We start from the raw sequence: 24,457 nt of genomic DNA, 5'->3' as shown, positions 1-24,457 counted from the left end.
CCACCTCGCGGAATGACACTGCCATTTGTCATTTCCTGCTCAACGCACCCTGGTAGTGCATTTAGGTGCGTTGCAACACACCTAGCTAGTGGATTTAGGTGCTATGCAACGCACTTGGCTAGTGGAGCAGCTGAAATGATCCTGATTTGACTTATTCTGAGCAGTTTCTGGTGGAGAACTTCTGGGAGAAGCTGTAATTTGTTGACCTTGTTCCTTTAGGGGTTGGAACAACACTTTTAGGGACTTAGGAGCCCTTGGTTTATGCACATTTCATGCTTAGAGCTGTAAGGCACAAAAATGTCTATAACACATCCTCTGAATCTATTGCCTCCCTGGCAGTTCTGGAATCATCATCAGTAATAGATAAATCAAAATTTGAATAGAAAGCAGATGAACTATATCTTTCTAGTTGCCTTATTTCTCGAGATGATCTTCTCACAGTTGGAGTTTGTGGCTATTCATTTTTTGATTTCTGTTCTGTTGTAGAGTCTGATTTCTCCTCCTTTCGCTCAAACTCTATCTTCCCAGATTCCTTTTTTAGGACTTCATGTTTAATATCATCTTTCACCTCTCTAAATACCACATCTCGGCTGTACCCAACCTTCCTTATTTCTGGGTTCGAAAGCATATAACCTTTTAAACCATCCTTATACCCATTAAAGATGCACCTTTCAGATTTACTATCCAACTTGGTTCTTTTCTCCTTTGGAACATATACATATGTATCACAACCAAATACCCTTAGATGTGAAAGAGGGGGTTTCTTACCAGTCCATACCTCATGTGAAGTCTTATCCTACAATGCCAATGAAGGTGACCTATTAACCAGGTAACATGAAGTCTCCACTGCCTCTACTTATAATTCTCATCCTAACCCAACACCACTGAGCATGATTGTTTCCTTTTCCATCAACGTCCTGTTCATTCTTTCTATAAATGTTGAGGTCTATATGGAGTAGTATTATGTCATGCTATACTAACTTATTATAAAACTCTTCAAATTCCTTCTTGTAGAACTCTCCACCATTATCTTTCCTCAACACCTTTATTTTCGTCTTTGTCTGGTTTTCCATCGAAGCCTTAAATTCTTTAAGCCTATCAACTACTTCATATTTCTTCCTGAGGAAATATATCCATGTATTCCTTGAGAAGTCATCTATAAATGATACATAATACACGAACTTACCCAGTGATGGAACTGACACAGGTCCAAACACATCACTGTGCACAAGCTCTGATATCCCTTTCGCCCTCTTAGCACCAGAGGGGAAACTCACCCGATTCTGCTTCCCATATACACAATGTTCACAAAAATTGAAATCCAGAGAGAAATTAGATATAACTTCTACCATAACATTACCATGAATTATTCGAAGGCCCTTCTCTCTAATATGCCCGAGCCTTTGATGCCATAACATGGTCTTTTTTCCAGATACCAGTAGATTTTATGCTCCACTTTAAGGAAGCAAAGAACTATTGCACTCATCAATAACAGTACTACATAGAAACTTGTATAGAGTTCCAATCCCAACTCCTCGCATTAATACTAGTGCTCCCTGAACCATCTTGTAGGTATCTTTTTACACCTATATCATCCATATTTCTTACAGAAATCATATTTTTGTCCAATAAAGGAATATGCAGAACACTCTGAAGTGTTCTAATCTTTCCTCCTTGCAACTTCAACTTGATTTTTCTGTGTCTAATGATTTTATCCTTCCTGTCATCTCCTAAGAAAACATCACCACCGTCATATTTCTCATACTCGTAGAACCACTTCCTATGGGGAGTGAAGTGAAAGGATGCAATGGAGTCAATCAACCATGCCTCATGATCTACATATGTACTTGAAGAAGAGGCTAAGTACACATCCCCACCTTCATTTGAGGTGGTTTTCACCTCTATAGAAGGAGCATCATCAGATCCCTTTCCTTTCTCAGGATTTTTAGATCTACAGTCCTTTTTGAAGTGCCCTTCCTTTCCACATTTCCAAGACACCTTTACAAGTTTTCCTGGAGCTTTAGATCAACCACTCGAGGAATTATTTTTGTTTCTGTTCTGGGAGCGTCCTCGTATAGACAAGGCATCTCCATATGAAATAGTTGACTAAGTCCTGGACACAATTCAAATTGTACTGAAGAGAATTAGCAAATTTTTTTTTGAGTATGGTAATGCAAAAATTGTACATGGCTGCTTGATTCAAGATGTGTGTATGTATAATAAAGTTTAAGGTAGATTTCACAATGCAGTTTTGCACAATAAGGTTATAGAATTGCAGATTATTGTGGTGTAGTTGCAATGATATTGAGTTGTAAGCTAGTCATGCTAACATGCATAACACGCTAGCATTTCAATTTCACACAAATTCTCATTACAATAGTTGAAAACGGTAGTGTGCTAGAACAACATGTTACACATTCGCGCAATTTGACTGGTAGTGCAATAGAATATTTCATGCAATTCTAGCATCATTATGGATTGTCTTCTACATTGACTCTGTCTTTTATTTTTCCATCAAATTATATTCTAATGTAACATAAATAGTGTATGTATAGACAAGAGTCTAACAGGTTCATATATGCTCAACATTATTATTTAAGTTAATCATTCCTTGTACAATAGGTAGAGAATCTTCACTTTATGTTGTTTCTTCGCTATGTTATACAAAGTCAAAGTTTATTGCTGCCCAAGCATTATGCCATTGTTTGTTGTGTTGTGTGTCTGATTTGTGAGTCCTTGAGTATCCTTTTTTTAATCAGGGCTAGAGGGATTGTTCCATACCAAAACGAGGACCCTGAAACTGTACACCTAGGTAGCTATAAGCTATGGTGATTTCAATCTCGACACCGCGATAGTAGAAACGTAATTCTATAAGAGCCCTCTTTGATGCATTTAATACCAAAATATTGGTTTTACTCAGATAGACCATTAACTATCAAAGGTCACAAAAGATGGACAATGTATCAATTTGTCTTTGCAAGGTAGAAGCCAACGAGACCAAGTAATTTATAATTGGATTGTTTTTGTTTCCATTCACTTTGAATCCTTAATTGAAGATTTTAATTGTACGCGGTGTAAGAATGTCGGTGATGTTGATTTTTTAGACAATCACGTCAATCAACAATCAACATATAAGTGTATCTAAAAAACTATTTTAAGTGATGGTCATTTAAGTTATTTTCTATTTATGAATTTTTTATTTTATTTTTGTTTTTTTATTGTCTACCTATATAATAAATTTTACATATTTTAATATTTTATTTAGATATATGAAAAACATTCCAATCCAATGAAGAAATTTTATGTTTGTATCGTCAATGAACCTTATGTTAACAAAACCATTTATGGATAATGAATTTCACATGTAGCAACTTTTTCATCTATGTAATTTAATAAGAGGTTGTGATGTGTAAGTGACATAGTTGTACTAACAAAATGAGCTTGGTAAAATCTCAATACACTTGGTTTTAAATGTGCTAGATTTTTTTGAGGAAAACTCATATTTTGTTGCCTCTCTTCCTCATTTTCTTCAAATTATCAAATGTCAGCATTTTGATCGAGCTAGTCACATGAAATATCAATGTTTTGATATTCACCCTTACATGAATTATGAAAAACATCCTCATCATTCATACAAATGTTCTAGACACAAGACTCTCGTAAGAATGATGTACTTTCAATGTAAAAGTCAAATTAATTTTGCTATCATTTTATAATCTCCTTAAAACTTTTTTGTTTGATGAAATCACAATAATTGAAAAAAAGCTATAATAATGTTTTCTTCTTCTTATCTCTAAATTATTATTATTATTATTATTTATTTTTTATTTTTAATTATAGTGTGCTTTTCAATGAAAATGATCTCATTTTGAATACAAATATTATTGTTTGTTCAACAATATTGTGGAAACATCTTTAATAAAAATTTTCCAATATATTATTTAGAATTTGTTTTCAATAATGTTTCAATATTATAAGTTTAAAATTTAATTTTTTCAAAAATAAATTAATAATCAATATTTTTATTTTTGTTATAATGTATAACAACTTGAATCACAACTCTAATAAGATAAACTACAACATAGGAATAAACATTTTGAGGTAGTTCTTATTTAGAAATTTTTTGTTTGACATTGATTGTCATCTATAACCAGTAGATGATCATAGCATATTCAAATGAAGGTGCAGAAGTTCAACTTACACCTCCCAAGCTTATCCTTAGACCTTATGAAGAAGTCATCCAAAAAGCATATTCAAATGAAGGTGCAGAAGTTCAACTTACACCTCCCAAGCTTATTGTTAGACCTAATGAAGAAATCATCCACAACTAATAAAAAAGGACGACATTTCACATGCTAGACTACTGGAAACCAACCCAGTGTCAGTTTCAGAGCGTTGGATTTCTTCAAGAAAACCCATAAACCCATATTCTCTTGCTCCTCTTCTACATCCACTTTATATTTTAGAATACCAACATTATAATAGATTTGGCTACCTAAAAGATCTTTGTTCTAAACTTCACCTTCATGGAAAACATTCTCATTATTCAAACAGATGTCTTAGACACAAATTTTTTATGATGTTCTTTTTAATCAAAAAAATCCCATTTTGAATACAAAGATTATATTTGACTTCTTAACAATATTATGAACCACATTTTATTTTATTTTTCCAATATTTAATTTAGAAATTTTTAATAATATTTTAAATTAAAAATTAAGTTTTTTAAATATAATAATAATTAATGTTTATATGTTTATCCTAATATATAACAACTCAATCACAACTCCAATAAGATATAGGATGAAATCTTACAATGAGTGTCTTGTAAAAATAGCATAATTGGTTTGATGCTTAAATTGATATATTTTTATCCTTAAACAAAATAAACATTTTTTAACTTTTTATTAAATATTTAATAAAAATAGAATTTTTTTTATTAAATATTTTTAATAAAATTAACATAAATAGTATTTAATAAAAATAGAATTTTTTTATTAAATATTTTTAATAAAATTAACATAAATAGTTCATTCTTATTGATTAAATTTTTGGTCTCAAATATAATAAAGTTACCAATATGTGATTAAAAGCAATCTTATAATTTGGGGAAAAAATAAAAATAAAATACTTTTATAGTTTAGAAATAATAAATTTGAGTTTTGTTTTAAAACAATTTTTATTAAACATTTTTAACTAAATTACTAGCATAAATACTTTTTTAAATACTCTTGATCGCCCCAATTATTAAAAAATAAATTTTTTGAACACTCTACACTTTTATTAATGTTTTTATTGTAAGTAATGGGATGCCAATGAGCTCAATAAAATTACTTTGGATGTAGAATTTAGGGCAATAAATTAACTTCATTGAAGACTCCTATATTATTAATGTTCTTGGCAACCAATATATATGGAGCTATAACTCCATTAATGCAAGGGGCAATATATGCCAAATGTTAGATTTTATACTTGAGTAAATCTAATGTATTGCCCCCAGCATTAATGGAGCTATACCTCCATATATATTGGTACTGAGTACCAATTAAGGTAATAAAATTATTCAAAACATTACTATTGGCATGTAAAATTTAATAACTTAAATTTAATTTAACAAGGCAGCTCACTTATTTTAATTATTAAATTTTGAATTACCAAATTAAATATGCTTTAATGTTATATATATATATATATATATATTCAACAACAATAAATTTTATTCATGATTGCAGAATTTAGTTTAAACAAGTTTTGAGTCTAGGTTTTATTTAGCCATTAAAGGGGAACAAAGATTTTTGGTTTTATTCATGATTGCAGAATTTAGTTTAAACAAGTTTTGAGTCTAGGTTTTATTTAGCCATTACAGGGGAACAAAGATTTTTGTTACCAAAACCTGGGATTAGTGTGGGAGCCTATAATTCATAATTGCGAATAAAAAATTCCATAGGAAACAAAATCATTTTTATTATTATTTAAATAAATAATTTAAAAATTAGAAATATTGATTTGCATGGTAAGAAGCACCCTGCTCTGGAACACCCAGAACGAATATTTGGTTGAAGATGCCCATTTCGCTCTTGTATGGAATCATTTAATTTAAGTCGACATTCACCTGCTGCTCTGTTCGAGTATTTGCTTGAAGACTCGTCGTCTTGTGGAAGCATTTAATAAGTCCACATCCAACTAAATTGTGGAAAAACGAGATCTATTCAAGGCGAGTTAGTTGGAATCCTGCATATGAAATATCTGATGTCGGCTTGGAAATTAGGCGTAGAATTTCTTTTTTCCCTTGTTTGTTTCTGAAATTTTAAAGCACCCTGCTGGAAGAGATGTGGTGGAAGTTTGGTAACAAACAATCTGATGAACTAAAGCTTGGAATGTACGTGAAATCGAAAGTGGATAAATTTGCAAGTTTTAATTACTAGGTGTATAATATAAATATTTGCAGCAATTCGTCCTAGCGTTATTAATGCGCTCGAGTATAGGATCTATACAGTGATTTTTTCTTTGCATTGCAGCTTTATTTTTGTTTCAGCTCGTATGACGGTAAATAGCACGAATTTTTAAAGGAGGAGGGTTCATTCCAATAACATGTTCAAATTTACAGCGAGGGTTTATTCCAATAACATCAAATTTACAGGTACAGCTAAAATTTACAGGTACAGCGAATTTTTAAAAGAGGAGGGTTCTTTCCAATAACATCAAATTTACAGCTACAACTAATCCATTTTTGTAATTTGAAATATATTTGACCAAATTAAGTCAACCAATGATAATTTGAAAAGTATGTTTGATTTTTTTTTGAAATGTAGGTAGTGCTTTCCTTTTCTATTTATATTGACCAATAAGACTAGATACATCGTTTTGGTGGCCTCACCCTGCCTCGAAGGGAAACCAAGTCCAAGGGAAACCAAGTCTGTTGGCCACCTAAGTTTGCTATAAGCATTCCAAAAACAAAATTTCACTAGTCTTTCCATCCGGGCTATGTGCACTAAATAGTTAAAAATACTTAACAAACTAAGAGCTAGCATGAAACAACTAAAAAAAAGAACTTTCCATCCGGGCTATGTGCACTAAATAGTTAAAAATACTTAACAAACTAAGAGCTAGCATGAAACAACTGAAAAAAAAAAAGAACTGTTTGCTAAAAACAAAACAACCATTGAAAGATCATTCCTTCCGATCGTATCCATGGGTTCTGCATGAGTTTGAGTCGTCTGAGCCATTTGAACCAGCCTCTGTTGGATCTCATCCAACTTGTTATCCTGCATAATCATATTCACCTGCAAATTCTTCATTTCTTTTTTCAGGTTTGGCATCCCAATTTCGGCCACTTCCCCGGCCACTTCCCTTGCCACCTGCTCTACACCTGTTCTACACCTGTTCTAGCGCCTTTGCAAGAAGGCGTTTTAGAACCCATTAGACATGAAGAGCTTGCCCGTAGAGCGTTATCCGTCTTGAGTGTTACTAGGATCTTGATCTTGGATTATTTCTGCCCATTCTTCAGGGTCAGACTATTCTTCCCATCATGTTTGCCTCCATTTTTTGAATAAGCTGGTGGATGTCGTCATCAGTGCCCTCTCTGTAAGCTCTTCCTCCATTTCTTGAATAAGCTGGTGGATGTCATCATCCGTGCCCTCTCTGTAAGCTCTTGCAGCGTCCTGGACTGCTGTCAGCATGGATCTCCTCCCCCTGAGGTGGCTAGCATGCTCCTCCCCCTGAGGTGACTAGCCGGTGAGCCGGTGATGCAGTTGACGAGTCTTCTCTATTTTGCTGACTTGGACGTCCTCTACCTCCACGCCCCCTTCCATGGGACGTCCCCATCCATGGCCCAGGCGTGCCATCCTTCCTTTTATCATTTCCTGTTTACAATATTCATTCACAGAAGTAAGATTTCGAAGATTTATAAAATTGCCCTCCTCCTTAATTTGTCCTTAATTTGTCTGGTTGTTTCCCTGATTCAGGTCGGTTCGAGTCTAACTGATCGCTCTATGCATTCCTCTATGGAAGGAATGCTATGAATGAGTGTTGGGGTAAGCAGTTCTGAGGCGTGGCCGAAAAACTACAATAAAAAAATAAAAAGAGATATATGAGTTGTAGAGTGTGCCGCCACTCTACGGCTTGGAATCTCCCGAGGCTTCACTGCCATGCCCACGCACACATCTGTCTACCTAAGAACTTAATGCAACGGATCATGTTAATGCATATTAATGTATCAAACTCTGGCTAACTGGGACCTCTGTCCAAGTCGAATACCCCCGTCCTATGGTGCACGTAATCAAAAGTGGTCTGCGAGGATAAAACCGGGCTGCGAGGGTAAGCTCTGTGCAAGATAAGTGTTGCGTAACTTCTGTGCGAAATAGAGAAAGGAGTTTTGGTTGTGGACTGGAGTATGGCCACAAAGGCGATGGTCAAGGAGGAAGTGTGGGTTCCAACCCACTGTCGGATTCCGGTGTAGTTGAACTCCCACAAAAGGAGAATCCGGGCCTGGCGATTGTTGGTGTAGTTGAACTCCCACTCCACTTTAGGGGAATTCAGTTTGCCTTGTAACGTAAGGCATTTATTATTGGCACAATCACTGATTTATATAAACTAGCTTGATTTCGAGAAAATGGTTTAAATGCTGTAAAAATTACATGAATCACACTGCCATACATACCCACTCCATTCCTTTCAATTCTGCCCATTCCGTGTCCATAACTCTGCTCTGCATCATTTTCCCGCACCTTTGCCTCAACCATCTGTAACCTTTGCCTCAACCACCTGTACAGAGAATAAATTAATGTTGCGGAAGAAAAAAACCAAAACAATGGCATTTTGTGTTATGAATAAAAACTTACACATTTACCCTGTGTCTATAACGTTCTTTCTTCAAAGGGCCATAGCACGATGATGTAAGAAAAACATGCAAGCAGCAAAAACTTTCAGACGTTCAGAATTCAAAACGGGCAGCGTGGTGTGGAGAGGGTAATGGAATTTAGGATTAGGGTTTTGATGGAGGGGGTAATGGAATTTAGGTTTGGGGTTTTGATGGAAGAGGTTACACATTTATCACGACACTCTGCGTGTGAATCAGGCTGGACACCACGGGCCACTTTGCATGCGGACAGCAACACACTTTGTTTGCTTGCACGTACATTCTGCAGGTTTAAGTATAATGATCCATGCACAGCTGTCAATATTAAAATGGTGTATAAAGAATGGGGTCTACTGCAGCTTTGACCGCGGAACCGGCCACCCATAACCAACAGTTGCCACGGTTTTGCCACAAGTACGTTTATAGTAAGTAGGGGTTTAATGGAGTTTTGTTGAGTGCGATTTTTTGGAATTTTTTCTTAGTCAAATTTTTCTACAATTTTACAAAAATCACAAATTTGATGGGTAATCTTTACACAATCAAAGCATCCTATGGGTTTTTCAAGGTGCTAAATCTAAATAAGCAATTAAAAAACCAGTTTAAATAACAAAAATCAAGATTTAACCTTATATATATATTTCGTACCAGAAAGTCCAAAAAATTGCACTAAAGACAACTTCTGGTTTAATTACACTAGTCTTATAAGTTTGATATGGCCTGACATAAGGCTGGAATAAGGTTGGGCTACTTTTATCGTATAGAAACCTTAACCCTGCTCGGCCCTAGTTAATAATTCGAATTGAATTCAATACGGAAATAATTTGTCTATATAAAATTTAATCTCGAAATAATTCAAGAGTATACATCTTACAATGATTAGCATATTATATATTATTTATTTTTATCTGTTCTAAATTTTAAAAAAATTGAACTGAATTATGATTATATTTAAAATTTCAAAAAAAAATCATTAAAATTTTCTCTTACAAAGATACTCTTGTTTTTTTTTCTCTTATAAGGATCTTAAAATAATAAACGAAAAAATGCATCAAATTTATTAGAATTGCAGACTGGGAAAATATGCAAGTAAAATCTAATAATATAAGTAATAAAATGTCAAATATGAAGTTCAATGAAAAGAATGAGAAAAGTGGACATAAACAGTAGGGTTGAAGTGATCTCCACATACTAAAGTCTCAATCACAGTTCCTATTGAATCCAAATTTATTTAGTAATAAGTGTATATGCAGATTATATTTTGTGTAGATTATATTTAAATAAATATTTTAAATGTTATAAATATTGATTTGCAGGGTAAGAAGCACGCTGCTCTGGAACACCCAGAACGAATATTTGGTTGAAGATCCCCATTTCGCTCTTGCATGGAATCATTTAATTTAAGTCGACATTCACCTGCTGCTCTGCAGCACCCAGTTCGAGTATTTGCTTGAAGACTCGTCGTCTTGTGGAAGCATTTAATAAGTCCACATCCAACTATTCTGTGGAAAAACGAGATCTATTCAAGGCGAGTTAGTTGGAATCCTGCCTATGAAATATCTGATGTAGGATTGGAAATTAGGCGTAGAAACAGAGCGCGTTGTGTTTCTTTTTCCCCTTGTTTGTTTCTGAAATTTTAAAGCACCGTGCCGGAAGATCTTCACAGAGCGAGAGCGAGTGGTAACAAACAATCTGATGAACTAAAGCTTGGAATGTACGTGAAATCGAAAGTGGATAAATTTGCAAGTTTAACTCACTTGGTAAATTAATGCGTTATTAATGCGCCCGAGTATGGTTTTTTCTTTGCATTGCAGCTTTATTTTTGTTTCAGCTCCTATGAGGGTAAATAGCAAGAATTTTTAAAAGAGGGTTCATTCCAATAACATCAAATTTACAGCTACAAACGAGGAGGGTTCATTCCAATAACATCAAATTTACAGGTACAGCTAATTTTAAAAGAGGAGGGTTCATTCCAATAACATAAAATTTACAGCTACAGCTAATCCATTTCTGTAATTTAAAAAATATTTGACCAAATTAAGTCAACCAATGATAATTTTAAAAGTATGTTTGAATTTTAATATAAACAATTTTATACTTTTAATTTAAATAAATTTTAAATATATTTGAATTAAACATAAAAATATGTTTGAACTTTTGTATAAACAATTTTATAATTTTAAATTTAAATAAATTTTAAATATATTTGATTTAAACATAAAAATTATGCATAAATAAATAATCACTAATATGTCAATGAACAATGTTTTATTAATATAAATGAAACACAAGCGAGCGTGAAATTTATAAATATAAATATAAATGAAATAAAAGCTGAAATACAAGCAAACGTGAAATATAAGGAAGCTTTAACTGAAGAAATACAAGCAAACGTGAAATATAAGGAAGCTTTAACTGGCGGATTTTCAGTAGAGATATTCGGCTTTAAAAATTTCGTGCCATACATGAAATTAATTTAATAATAATAATAATAATTAATTATTTAATGAAACAAAAGCATCACAATACGAGTTGAATTTATTTAAAAAGTGATTTTTTCCATTACCCATTCACAATACATTTATTTACCCATTCACAATACATTTATTTAGAAAGAAATTCGATGAATATCTCATAACTAATTTGAGAATTTCCTAACAAACTCGTCAACATCATAGATAAATCATTAAATTGTTGTTGACTAGTAATGAAGGCATGTACAAAAGAAATAAATATATTCACAAAGTGAAGCATAATTGAATAACCCTCCCTCAAAAAACCACCATACCACCATAAAATTAAAGACCACGATACTACCATAAAATTAATATTTGATAAAATGAGTAGCATGCTCGTCAACATCATAGATAAATCGTAAATTGTTGACTAGTAATGAAGGCAGGTACAAAAGAACAGTTGATAAAATTAAGAGCATGCTCTCAACTTCATAGATAAATCATTTTCTTTATAAAATTTAAATCATTTTCTTGATAAAATTTATGGGATTAGATTACAATCTATCCAAGCAAAAGCCTCTTATAAGGATAATGCTTTTGTTGATATTAGTCTTGCGATATGGCGGCGGGTTCTGGTTAGGAAGAATATTCAACCAGACCAATATAACCACCACAATGAAATTAGAGGATCCACGCTTCTTAGTATAGAAATAATTGGGTTGCTGACTAAAATTGGAAAGTTCTGTTATGAATATTGAACCATATACCACAATGTAGAATATTGAACCACCACAATGCACCACCACAATATGTAACCACCACAATGCAGAATATTGAATCACCACACTGCAACCAGAGTGAATAATACAGAATATTGAACCACCACACCACAATCTGTAACCACGATAATGCAGAATATTGAACCACCACAATATGTACCAGAGTGAATAATACAGAATATTGAACCACCACACCACAATCTGTAACCACGATAATGCAGAATATTGAACCACCACAATATGTATGAACCGCCGCAATATGTTAACCACCGCAATGCAGACTATTGAACCACCATATTGAATCACCACAACGCAACCAGAGTGAATAATACAGCATATTGAACGACCACAATCTGTAACCACGATAATGCAGAATATCGAACCACCACAATATGTATGAACCACCGCAATATATAACTATCGTAATACAGACTATTGAACCACCATAAGGCAGAGAAGTAGCAATAACTACTAGAGAAGCAGCAATAACCTTAAGGCAGAGAAGTAGCAATAACTACTAGAGAAGCAGCAATAAGCTTCTCAATAACCTTATTGAATAAGGAGTTGTTTTTAGTGCAATTTTTTGAAAACTTTTATTGGGTTTTTGGGTGTAATTTCTCTAAAATCCAACACGAATTTATTGAAATTACAAGGTTGATAAATAATCTTTACGATTGTAGAAAATAACAATGTCATATAGAAGCCGCAGTCATCCAATCCAACCTTCTAATCTGCATCCTAACATTTATTCGTTAAATATGTCATATAAAATATCAGCATTACGATTGTAGAAAATAACAATGTCATATAGAAGCCGCAGTCATCCAATCCAACCTTCTAATCTGCATCCTAACATTTATTCGTTAAATATGTCATATAAAAATATATATTGTTCAAAAGAATTGCATGCTAAATTTTATTCGATAAATATGTAATATAAAAAATATATTTTGTTTATACTTCAACAATATTAGCCTTTTATCACGTCAAATTTATCTGTTTGTTTACCTGATTCAGGTCGGGTCGAGTCTAACTGATCACTCTATGCATTCCTTCCCGTCTATGGAAGGAATGCTACGAATAAGTGTCGAGGATAAAAATGATGAGAGAGACATTGCCAGACAGGATAAAAATGATGAGAGAGACATTGCCAGACAGACGATGTCCTTGGCCTCATTCTCTCGAAAATTCCAATGGGAGATGCCATCAGATCCTCGGTCCTCTCAAGGAGATGGGCACACGCGCACAGGAACATGTACACCCACATGTCCTAACTGCGTTTCAGCCCGTCACTGTTACTGGGCGTCCTTGGTTTCTATCCTCAATCGGTGATAGAACAGGCAATCACGAACATTCTGAGGTTGCATACGCCAGACAACGTAGAAACTTTTCATCTTGTTGTGGATTTTCAACCTTGGGCGTTCACCCCTAACAGTGTTTCCATATGGTTGGCGTTTGCAGCAGCCAAGAATGTTCCATATGGTTGGCGTTTGCAGCAGCCAAGAATGTCCAAAGGCGGTTTCTCTGTCAATCCCCAGTAACAGAAGTCTTTCCTCTCGATGAATATTTCACCTGTCAATAACAAAAATAAAAAGAGATGTATGAGTTGTAGACTGTGCCGCCACTCTACGGCTTGGAATCTCCCGAGGCTTCACTGCCATGCCCACGCACACATCTGCCTACCTAAGAAGAACTTAATGCAACGGATCATGTTAATGCATATTAATGTATCAAACTCTGGCCAAGTGGGACCTCTGTCCAACTCGAATACCCCAGTCCTATGGTGCACGCAATCAAAGGTGGTCTGCGAGGGTAAGCTTTGTGCAAGGGAAGTGTTGCGTAACTTCTGTGCGAAATAGAGAAAGGAGTTTTGGTTGTGGAGGAGTGAAGCCTCGGGAGATTCCAAGCCGTAGAGTTGGTTGAGTTGGTTTTTATTTTTTTATTGTAGTTTTTCCTTATTCATAAATATTATATACATAGGTGCTATATTGTATTCTTAAACAATATACGAAATTTTTCCTATCTTTAATTTTTATTGTAGTTTTCCCTTATTCATAAATATTATATACATAGGTGCAATATTGTATTGTTACACACTATAAGGAAAAAATTGTCTTCAAATTACAATTTATGCAGGGAGATGAGGAGAGGAGACGAGCTCCATGGTTTTTGATACATGGTCTATGGCCGCACCTCAGAACTGTTTACCCCTATTATCATAAACTTAAATAGATAATATATTATTATAAGTAGATAATATATTATGTACTTATATAAATATATAATATACGATTAATAATATGGATAATGTTATTATAATATAGCGAATAATAATTTATATGCATATATCATTCACTAATGAATTCCAGGTCTTGTGAGTGAAAGAAGGCTGGGCGTGAGGTTAAAGTTCGAAACAGAACTCGGGAAAATAAATCACAATCACTGATTTATATAAACTAGGCTGATTTCGAGAAAAAGGTTTAAATGCTGTCAAAATTACATGAATCACACTGCTTAGCATGCATACATACCCACTCCATTCTTTTCCATTTTGTTTCCACTGCATTCTTTTCCATTTTGTTTCCAGTTCTGCCCATTCCGTGTCGATAATGCATCATTTTCCCGCACCTTTGCCCCAACCATCTGTACAGAGAATAAATTAATTTTGCCGAAGAAAAAACCAAAACAATGAATTAATTTTGCCGAAGAAAAAACCAAAACAATGGCATTTTGTTTTATGAATAAAAACTTACACATTTACCCGTGTCTATAACGTTCTTTCTTCACAGGGCCATGGCACGATGGTGTTAAGAAAAAAAAACATGCAACCAGCAAAAACTTTCACACCTTCAGAATTCAAAACGCGCAGCGTGGTGTGGAGAGGGTAATGGAATTTAGGATTAGGGTTTTGAAGGAGGGGGTAATGGAATTTAGGTTTGGGGTTTTGATGGAAGAGGTTACACATTTATCACCACACTTTGCGTGTGAATCAGGCTGGACACCACGAGCCACATTGCATGCGGACAGCAACAGACTTTGTTTGCTTGCACGTACATTCTGCAGGTTTAAGTATAATGATCCATTCACAGCAGGTTTGACACTTTGCGTGTGAATCAGGCTGGACACCACGAGCCACATTGCATGCGGACAGCAACAGACTTTGTTTGCTTGCAGGTACATTCTGCAGGTTTAAGTATAATGATCCATTAACAGCTGTAGGTTTGACACTTTGTGCGTGTGAATCAGGATGGACACCACGAGCCACATTGCATGCGGACAGCAACAGACTTTGTTTGGTTGCACGTACATTCTGCAGGTTTAAGTATAATGATCCATTCACAGCTGCAGGTTTGACCGCGGAACCGGCCACTGATAACCAACCGTTGCCACGGTTTTGCCCCAAGTAGGGGTTTAATTACACCGCGAGTCTTATAAGTTTGATATGGCCTTACGACATAACGCTGGGCTACTTTTATAGTTTCTAGAAGATTTTTCTTATCTGATAGATGGAGAGGGTAATGGAATTTGGGGTTGGGTTTTGATGGAAGAGGTTACACATTTATCACGGCACTTTTGCGTGTGAATCACGCTGGACACCACGAGCGCCTTTGCATGCGAACAGCAACACACTTTGTTTGCTTCCACGTACATTGTTTTAGTGGTTATAAAAATAAAAGTAAAAATCAACTATCAAAGATCGAATCTCTAAAAGAATAATATAAAAAAATCTTAATTAACGCATACAAGTTCAAAGTGGTATATTCATTTCCCAAAAAATACACCATGGATCTCTTAGAAGGGAAGTTGTGAATATGGATTTTATCCAACTCTATTGAGGCAAATTTAATAAGGTAGTAGTAAAAAAAAATTAATAAAATTTTCTTTTATATAAAAACCAAATTTTTTAAAAATTTCTAAAAATAAGTAATAAAAAAAAAATCCTAGTTAACAATAATTTCAGTTGTAAGAGAGAACACAGTGTAAGGAGCTTGTAGGAGGAATTACTCGCATAAAAGTTTTCGCATCAGTTTTCAAGATACAACTACTTTGGAGAACCAATTGCAACTAAATATGAGTGTGACTAAGGTAAATATGAGTGTGACTAAGGTATGTTCTTTTTTTTGGGTGATGTTTTTTAAAGCTCTTTGTAATGTTGCAGTGTTCAAGGTCTTGCCATAGTGAGTAATGTCATAACTAATTAACAATTTTATGATATTGTTTTTTTTTAAGTTTTGATAATTTTTTTTATGGAAGGAGGAAAAAGCCTTCTTCACAGGAGTTTTCAAGATAAGATGACTTTGGAGAATCGATTGCAACTTAAGGTATGTTTCTTTCTAGGGTGATGTTTTTTAAAGTTCTTTGTAATGTTGCAGAGGTCGAATTTCTTGAGTTTAGGATAGCCACCCATCCTTAAATTATTTAGAGACTATAGATTAAATTGCATTCTTTAAAGTCTTGAAGTAGTTAGTAGTTATCTAAGTCACGGATGATTAACATTTTTATAAATATTATTTTAATTTTTTTTTGTTGGACACCTAATCATCTATGGGTTGGTGTGGAATGTGAAATGAATAAAGGTCACACCAATGTACTATATATATATATATATATATATATATATATATATATATCCAAAGGCCTGGGGTGCGATGGTCCAGCCAACATCTCATCATCTGCGTGGTTGGAGTGCTTTGTTTGATTGGCAAAGGCTCGAGTTCGTGTCATTCCCGTTTCAGGCTTTCTGCTGTTCATATCAGTTGTTGTTGCACCTCTTCAACAACTTTGAGAGGTATTGCTTCCGCTTGCTGGGACTGTATTTTCTTTTTTTCCACTAACTCTTGGTTTATCGCTGTGAATCAGCCTCATCCAATTTTGTTGGCTTCCGATTCGCTGCGGATTGTCCCATCTCCTCTCTGTTTTCATCCCCTGCGTCCCTCGCTTTCTCCTTTGTATCTTTTCCTTCTCATATCACCCGAAGTAGCCTCCACCCAGTCTCTGTGACTAATTGCTTCCCACCCATCCAAATCTCTGGAGCTCTGTTTCTTACTTTCTCCTTCCTGAACTGCTCCTCTATCACCAATATTCTGACCTAACTGTCTTCATCTCTCAAAACCTCTGCTATCCATCATTCTCCCTTCTGGAGTAAGCTGATCAAGTTTCAAATCAAGATAATCAAGCAAATCCAAGACACTTCAACAATGTCAGAAAACCCATTGGGCCGTGTTGTTACCAATAGAAACTGCACCCTCTGCAAAGCGCACTGCTTCATGATAGCCCGTTTCATAAAGCATTTCAATGAACTCAAAGCAGAAGTCTAGGCAGAGAACAAATCAAAGAAGAAAAAACTTGAAAAACAGAAGGTGGAAATCGAAGGCCTCAAAGAGAAATGCAGTCACTTGGAAGAAGCAATCAGTGACATAAGATCGCTGAATCAAAGCATGCAAGGGGAAGCATCCACCAAGAACAATAATAAAAAAGAACAGCGCCCAGATGACTCGGTCAACCAGTTCTGGTGATAAACCCATATGCATTGTAAATACTGTTTGCTCCTAAGTTAGTTCTTATGGAAATATAGCCGTTATGTCTTTCAAATTTTAAAAAACAAGAACAGTGAATTGGATCACGGGATTGCACGCCATTTTTTACCAATTCCACTAAGCTACCTCAAGTATTTGTAATGGGACTTGTCCCTCTTCTGAAGCTTTTTTAATATATCAGTACCCGACCGTGTTTAAAAAAAAGGTATATATAAATATATATATATATATATATATATATATATATATATATATATATATATATGTTTTAATGTATATATAAAAAAATTAAACATGTTTTAATGTATGTGAAAAAAAAAAACAGATTTTATTCATTATTACAGAATTTAGTTTAAACAAGTTTTGAATTTAGGTTTTATTCAGCCATTACATGGCAGCAAAGATTTTTGTTACCAAACCTAATATTAGTGTGAGAGACTATAATTCATAATAAATCAGAATCATAATAAATCAAAATGATTTTTGCAAATAAAAAATTCAATTAGGAAACAAAAATCATTTTATTATTATTTAAATAAATAATTTTAATAAAATAATCTAAAGAAACTTAGGAAAATATTCTATAAAGTAATAAAGAGTCGAACACTGTGAATGTCACTGAAAACTTATGTAATTATGTATAGGTAGAACTAATAACACTTTAAAACTATATGATTTAAAAACACTAATATTATGTATTTAACTTTAAAATCTACATTAATTATATTTTGTCTTATCTTATCTAATTTTAAAGTCACAACGAAGCCAGACACCAAATTGGTGTATGGGACTCCCTTGTTTGAGGGACAAGGGACCCACCTCCGTGCAGTGCATTGACTGGTAAGTCTATGAAAGCATACATACTCTGATTTTGAACTTGTAACCTCTTAAGAAGAAACACATTCTCTATACCATGATTTTTTATCATATATACTTTGTTGTCTTACCACATTTAATATAGTATGTTATTTTAACTTTCAAACTAAATAGCTCGGCATAAGTCAATATATTAAAAAGATATATACCATGTTATTTTACCATATATACTCTGTTGTCATACCACATTTACTATAAAGCCATGGTATTTTAACAAATCCTATTTACAAGTGAAAAATTTCTATGGTAAAATAGACTTGAATCTACATTGTTAAGTATCTTCTTAATAAAGTTATAATTTAGTTAATATTTATAATTTTTTTAATCTTAACAATGTAAAATGCACCATGAAATAACTATTTTGATACTTATAATGGATTGATATCTATAAATGTACCATTTAATTTATATAATTGTACTAATTAATATAAAATTTAGTAATCAATAAAATTTAAATATTAATTATGAATAAAGTAAATGTAAATTGAAAGTGATGGGTTGTGCAAGTTAGTAGAGTGTGATGGTTAGAATTTCGCTTATAACAACCCAGCGATGTGCAAGAGATGATAACATTGATATGTGTGATATGTGTCCAGACAACCAAGCGAGGGGCAATAGATGATGCCATTGGTTGTTTTCAACTTGAGGCTGGTTGAGTAGTGGTCGAGTTTAGTTTGTGGAATATTGAGAAAGATGGTATCCAGTGTGTGATGGTTCGTTGACACATCAGTGTTGGAGCACATTCTATGCCAAGAATGTTGGTTTGAGCCCAATAATTTTGAAAATCCATTTGCCAGAGAGAGGATTCTCTGGGAGACTTTATCTAAATGATAAGAGGAGAGAGTCTATTGGTCGATAAAATAGCCAAATTGATTTCAACATTGATGGATAACACTGGCTCAGTGGCATTGAGAGCTGACTTCTTTGGAGTGTATTAATTTGGAAAAGGTTGATGCGGGCACCAATGGGATTGACTTTCACAGTTAAATTTATTTGTTGCGTTTTGTGCTTTTCTTAATTTGAATTTGGTAATTGATTTGATTAATTTGAATTTGGTGATCTGATTTGATTTAATTTAACTTGTGATGTGGATACTTTTTATTAAAATTTGATAATATAATTTTTATAATATTATAAATTTTCATGTTTTTAAATATATAAATAAATTTGATGTAAGGAAAACATCAAAATATTTAAAATTTAACAATTGAATATATAGTTATGAAAAAAAACTAAAAAATTCTTGGAAATATAAAAAATGTTTAAATTAATATAATTCAATTTTCAATGCTAATATAATTGGAATAATTTGGCTTTTGTAAATCTAATAATTTAATATATAATTTGATGAAAAAAACAAAAAATTTACTCAAAACATTAAAAAAAGAAAAATTGTTTAAATTAATGATGATGATGATGATGGTTAACATCCGCTGAGACCAAATAATGGTCTATCGGACCTAAAGAAACAAATTATCTATTTTGATTTAAGATTTTATTCCTATGCTCAAAAAGCTTGGAGAGAAGCCTCCCGAGCTCACTATAATTTTGACATTGTAAAAGACTAGGAAGGTCAGTATTGTAACAAAGATTGTGAAACTGAGATCTAATGTGGTTATACGAGGGGCACTCTAAGAGGAAGTGGTTTTCATCCTCGATGTTCCTATTCTTACATATATGGCAGATCCTTTCCGTCCATGGCATTTTAGGAACTGCCCAACGACCTGTTTCACTATGGAGCTCATGAGAATTCGTTCTAATCTTTGCTATATTAATTTTCTTCTTTGAGCTAGTTAAAATAGAGAGATACTTTTGATCTTCTAGGGTGGGGTTGATGACCTTCTTATAACAAATTAATTTTCTTTTAGCCGCTAAGTCTTTCTCACACCACATTTTTTCTTTGAACTTAGAAGTAACAATATCTTTAATGTTATTTATGTCTTACAATGCATCATTTTCGTTGATCTCCCAATAGTTTAACCAGGCCCTTGTGTCTTTATGCCACCCTCGATTGAGCCTTAGGTGGTTTTGGCTAGAATTTAAAGCTAGCTTAGGAAGTCTATGATCGTTTATGTTACTGATTTTGTGCTTGTACAACAAAAACCTAAGCATAGCTAGGCTCTCAATAGGGGAAAGACCTGCTTCTATAAGGAGAATAGGATAGGGTGTATTACTTTTAATTTTCAGGTTATAAGTTATAAAACGCTTTTAGATTTGCTCAATCTTTCTCCATGATTCTCTGGAGATGTTGCAACCCCAAACCTCACAGCCATATAAGATAACAGGAGTGACTAAAGTTTCAAAGAGGAACTTCTTTTTATCCCACATTACAAGGTTTGCAATTTTACAATTATTTTCAAGACCATAGTAAGCTTTCCACCCCCCATTAATCCTTTTCTCAATGCTATGGTTCCAGTTGAGCTTGTGATGAATATCAATTCCTAGGTACTTGTAAGAATACACTTCCTCCAAGTTATTATTGTCATACATAAAATTAGCGCAAGTGTCCTTCTTGGATTTGATAATCATAACTTTTGTTTTGTCAGTGTTAACAGTCATACCCATGGTAGAGCAGAAATCCTTAAGAAGCCTGAGTTGCTTATTAAGATCAGATGGGCACCTTGCCAAAAGAACAATATCGTCAGCATAAAGAAGAAGGACGACGACTATCCCAGCTAAGATCGTGCCATCAAATCCTGCTTCCTCTAAATAGCCTTCGAGCTTATCGATGTAAATGCCAAATATGGTAGGGGAGAGGGGGAAACCTTGTTTAACTCCAATGTTACACTTAATATCTTTCGACCACCCTTCATTGCTCTTTAGCTTGGCAATTACATTCTCGTATAACCTTATATCGGCAGCTCTCAACTAGAGAGGAACCTTTAGCTCTTCTAATCTATTCCAAAGGTTGGATCTAGGAACCGTATCGAAAGCCTTTCTAAAGTCCACAAAGCAACAAAATAAATTGGATTTATCATTACGACATTCCTCCGCAATGATCCTAAGCGTAACAAGGTGGTCTATTGTTGAGTGATGCCTTCTGAAACTTGCTTGGCCTTTAGCCCGCTTACCTTCACTTTCAAGCCATATGCTTAACGTTTTTTCCAAAATACTACCATATAACTTGGCTAAGAGAGGGCTGATCATAATTGTTCGATAATTAGAGGGATTATTTGTATCCCCACTTTTAAAAATAGGGATAATGAGGCTCTCAGTCCAAGGTTTAGGAACCCTTGCTTGACTGCTTGATTGAAAAGCTTGTGGATGTGGGGGATGAGGACAGGGCCTCCAATTTTTAAGATTTTTGCTTGGTAACCTTCAATGTCCTTAGCTTTCCCATTAGCGAGGCGATTAACCCCAAACTTAATGTCTTCTAAAGAGAAAACTTCTTTCGTTGTGAGAAGGGTTTCCAAATTATCCATGACATTTGGAGATTCATAAAGATTTTTAAGATATGAATTCCAATCGCAAAGAGCAATTTTATTATTATCCTTAGTCTTCCTAGTTAGAATCTGCCTCCAAAATTTCTTAGGAGCTACCTTAGAGAGGTGTAAGAGATTCTCCTGTCTTTAACGAATGTACTGCCTCTTTTTCCTTTTAGTTAGGGCTTTGTATATTTTTATCTTGTCCATTTTAAGAGATTCATCAACAACTTCCTTAATTGCTCTCCTTGCACTTTTACAATCTTTGTCATACCATGGATTGGTTTTGCTATTTATTTTATTATTTGAAACTTCAATTGAGAACTTGTTAATAGAATATGAGAGGGTTTTAGTAAAATTATGATAGAGGTATTCTATGTTGTCTATATTAGATAAAGGAAGCAAATTAGTTTTTAATTCATTTAGAAAGAGATCATTTTTATTTCTATCAAATATTAAGTTCTTTTGGCTATAAGTATTATTTTCTATGGGAACTCTATGCATAACAAAATTGAGAGTTATAAGTAAAGGCATATGATCAGAGTCAGGTTCATGGTTGTTTAAGATGTCAAAATTTATTATTTCGTTGTATAATTCAATTGTTAATGCTAACATAATTGGAATTAAGTTGAATTTTGTAAGGATTATTAACAACTTGTAAATAATAATTGTTGGTAGAGTATCTTGATATCATATGATGGTGATATTTTATATTTCAGTGATAGAATATATATTCATTATTTTTATAATGGTATGTTTTATTTTTATTTGTTAATTATGTCGATAGGTGTGTTTATTTTGGAAGAAGGTTTTTAGAATTTTAATTTAATTATCAATAATTATGAGGCCGATAATAGAGGTTTATTCTCTATTGAATATTGTAGAATATTTTTAGTAATAGTCACATATCAAAGATTGAGATTTATCTCCAAAGTAGTTATGCCATTTTTCCTTTTTAATTAAATTGATTAATTTAAAAATATCATTTGAACCAAGTGTCATATTTTTGGGCATGTGGTACTAATAAAGCGAGGGTATTGGCCCATGGTATTGTAACAATAAGAATCTCCATGGTAAAGCGAGGTGGTTAAGAATATTCTTAATAACTTTATAATTTAGTTAATATCTATAATTTTTTTAATCTTAAAAATATAAGATGCATTATGAATTGTTTTGATACTTGTCATGAATTGATGTGTTTACCAACCATTTAATTTATATGGATGTGCTAGTTAATATAAGATTTAATAATCAATAAAATTTAAATATTTTTATGATTAATGTAAATATAAATTAAAAGTGATGACTTCTAGAGTGTGATGGTTAGCGTTCAGGTTTAATTAATGTGGGATTTTTTTTTGTAATATGGTGGTCTTAGTCCCTTCCTTGAGTTCACTCAAATCCTCCACTTGCCCCACTTTGTAATTTCCTTCAATCAAGAAGTGAAGCATCTACTGTCTACTCCTTTGGTGGTAGTGGTTCTCCCCTAGTAATGCATGTGATCACTTCTTGAGGTTTCCTCCCCGCTAGGATCTATCCTCTAAGTAGTTTCTACAATCATTTTCTTAGGTTCCACTAGTACTATGTTCAAAGACGTGGTGTGAAATGACCTCCTAAGTGGATCCCATTATCTAATTTCTAGTTCAAGAGGCACCACCTTTGATCATACCCATCACACAAGACAAAGTAGTGTAAGGCACTTTCTACAAAAATAATGGATTTGTATGTAGGTTTAATGGTTTTTTATCAAGAATAAAACACCTTCACCAAGGATTTTGATGGTCTTTATAGGGATGTAGGAATTGAGAGGGATTTTATTATTCCACAAAACCCATAATAGAATAGGGTTGTAGAGTGGAAGGATTGATATGTAATAGGGGCTATTAATTACACGATACATAAATAGGACTTTGTCGATGTTTCTTTGGGTAGAGTTATGTAACACAACATCAAAACTAGTGTCCTTATAGGATCTTGGAGGATAAGACACCAAAGGAGACATTCATTGGTGTAAAGGAAAAGGTGGGTCATTTTTGCATCTTTGATTTTCTAGAGTCATGTACTAGCAAAGAATAGGACTAAGTCTGATATTTTTAATGACAATGGTTTACTTGTGGGCTGCAATGAGACTTCAAAGGCTTATAAGGTCTATATTATGGAGCAAAGGAAGATATTGTTGAGAAAGGATGTGAATTTTGAGGAAGACTTCGTATTTAGGAAGCCTCGTGATCTTATTCTAGTGATAGGAGATGAGAAGAAAGAAGTTTCAAATGTTGAGACAAGGTCGTTAGTGATTTCCAAAGTAGTAAAACAACTTTGAGGTGAAGAGGGGATAATAATATCGCCTTCATCATTTGTTAGAAGACCATGTTGTTTCATTCAGAGGTTGAGATATACTTAGGATTAGCATGTTGAGGCTCTTAGGAGCACATTTAGAGTGAGTAGACCTACAAAGAAGTTTTCAAACTATATAACATTGATGAGCAATGCTATAGATTCTAGGTCTTCCATATTTTTGGAGGGAGTAGACTAA

The 24,457-nt window shown here is 33.7% G+C and overlaps 1 protein-coding gene across 7 annotated transcripts; it reads right to left on the bottom strand.

The window, feature by feature from the left end:
* Positions 1-7,581: 7,581 nt before the first annotated feature.
* On the bottom strand, positions 7,582-15,005 carry LOC149267186 (uncharacterized). Of its 7 annotated transcripts, none has more exons than XM_089431713.1 (4): positions 14,843-15,005; positions 14,621-14,732; positions 8,660-8,763; positions 7,582-7,862 (listed from the first exon to the last, which is right to left on the bottom strand). In XM_089431713.1, the coding sequence occupies exons 2-4, from the start codon at positions 14,653-14,655 to the stop codon at positions 7,702-7,704; spliced, it is 300 nt and encodes a 99-aa protein (XP_089287839.1). In that variant the 5' UTR covers positions 14,656-14,732; positions 14,843-15,005; the 3' UTR covers positions 7,582-7,701. The 7 variants fall into 7 exon arrangements, with proteins under 7 accessions (XP_089287839.1, XP_089287847.1, XP_089287869.1 ...); XM_089431721.1 differs by having other exon boundaries at positions 14,851-15,005; XM_089431743.1 differs by lacking the exons at positions 14,621-14,732; positions 14,843-15,005 and adding an exon at positions 8,841-9,149.
* Positions 15,006-24,457: the final 9,452 nt, after the last annotated feature.

This window comes from Pinus tabuliformis, chromosome 6 (assembly GCF_031772625.1).
Source record: "Pinus tabuliformis cultivar Carrire ecotype Pingquan chromosome 6, CPIR1, whole genome shotgun sequence".
NCBI classification, from domain to species: domain Eukaryota; kingdom Viridiplantae; phylum Streptophyta; class Pinopsida; order Pinales; family Pinaceae; genus Pinus; species Pinus tabuliformis.
The sequence above is the reverse complement of the archived record's forward strand: the minus strand, read 5'-3'. Positions and strand labels throughout refer to the sequence as shown.

Excerpts from the sequence above, each read along its gene's own strand:
- LOC149267186 (XM_089431699.1), bottom strand. The coding sequence starts at position 14,732 with ATGGTTGGGGCAAAGGTGCGGGAAAATGATGCATTATCGACACGGAAT. Across the intron at positions 12,443-14,620 it reads AATGGAAAAGAATGGAGTGG|ATTGTGGTCGTTCAATATGC; the intron begins GTATGTATGCAT and ends TCGTGGTTACAG.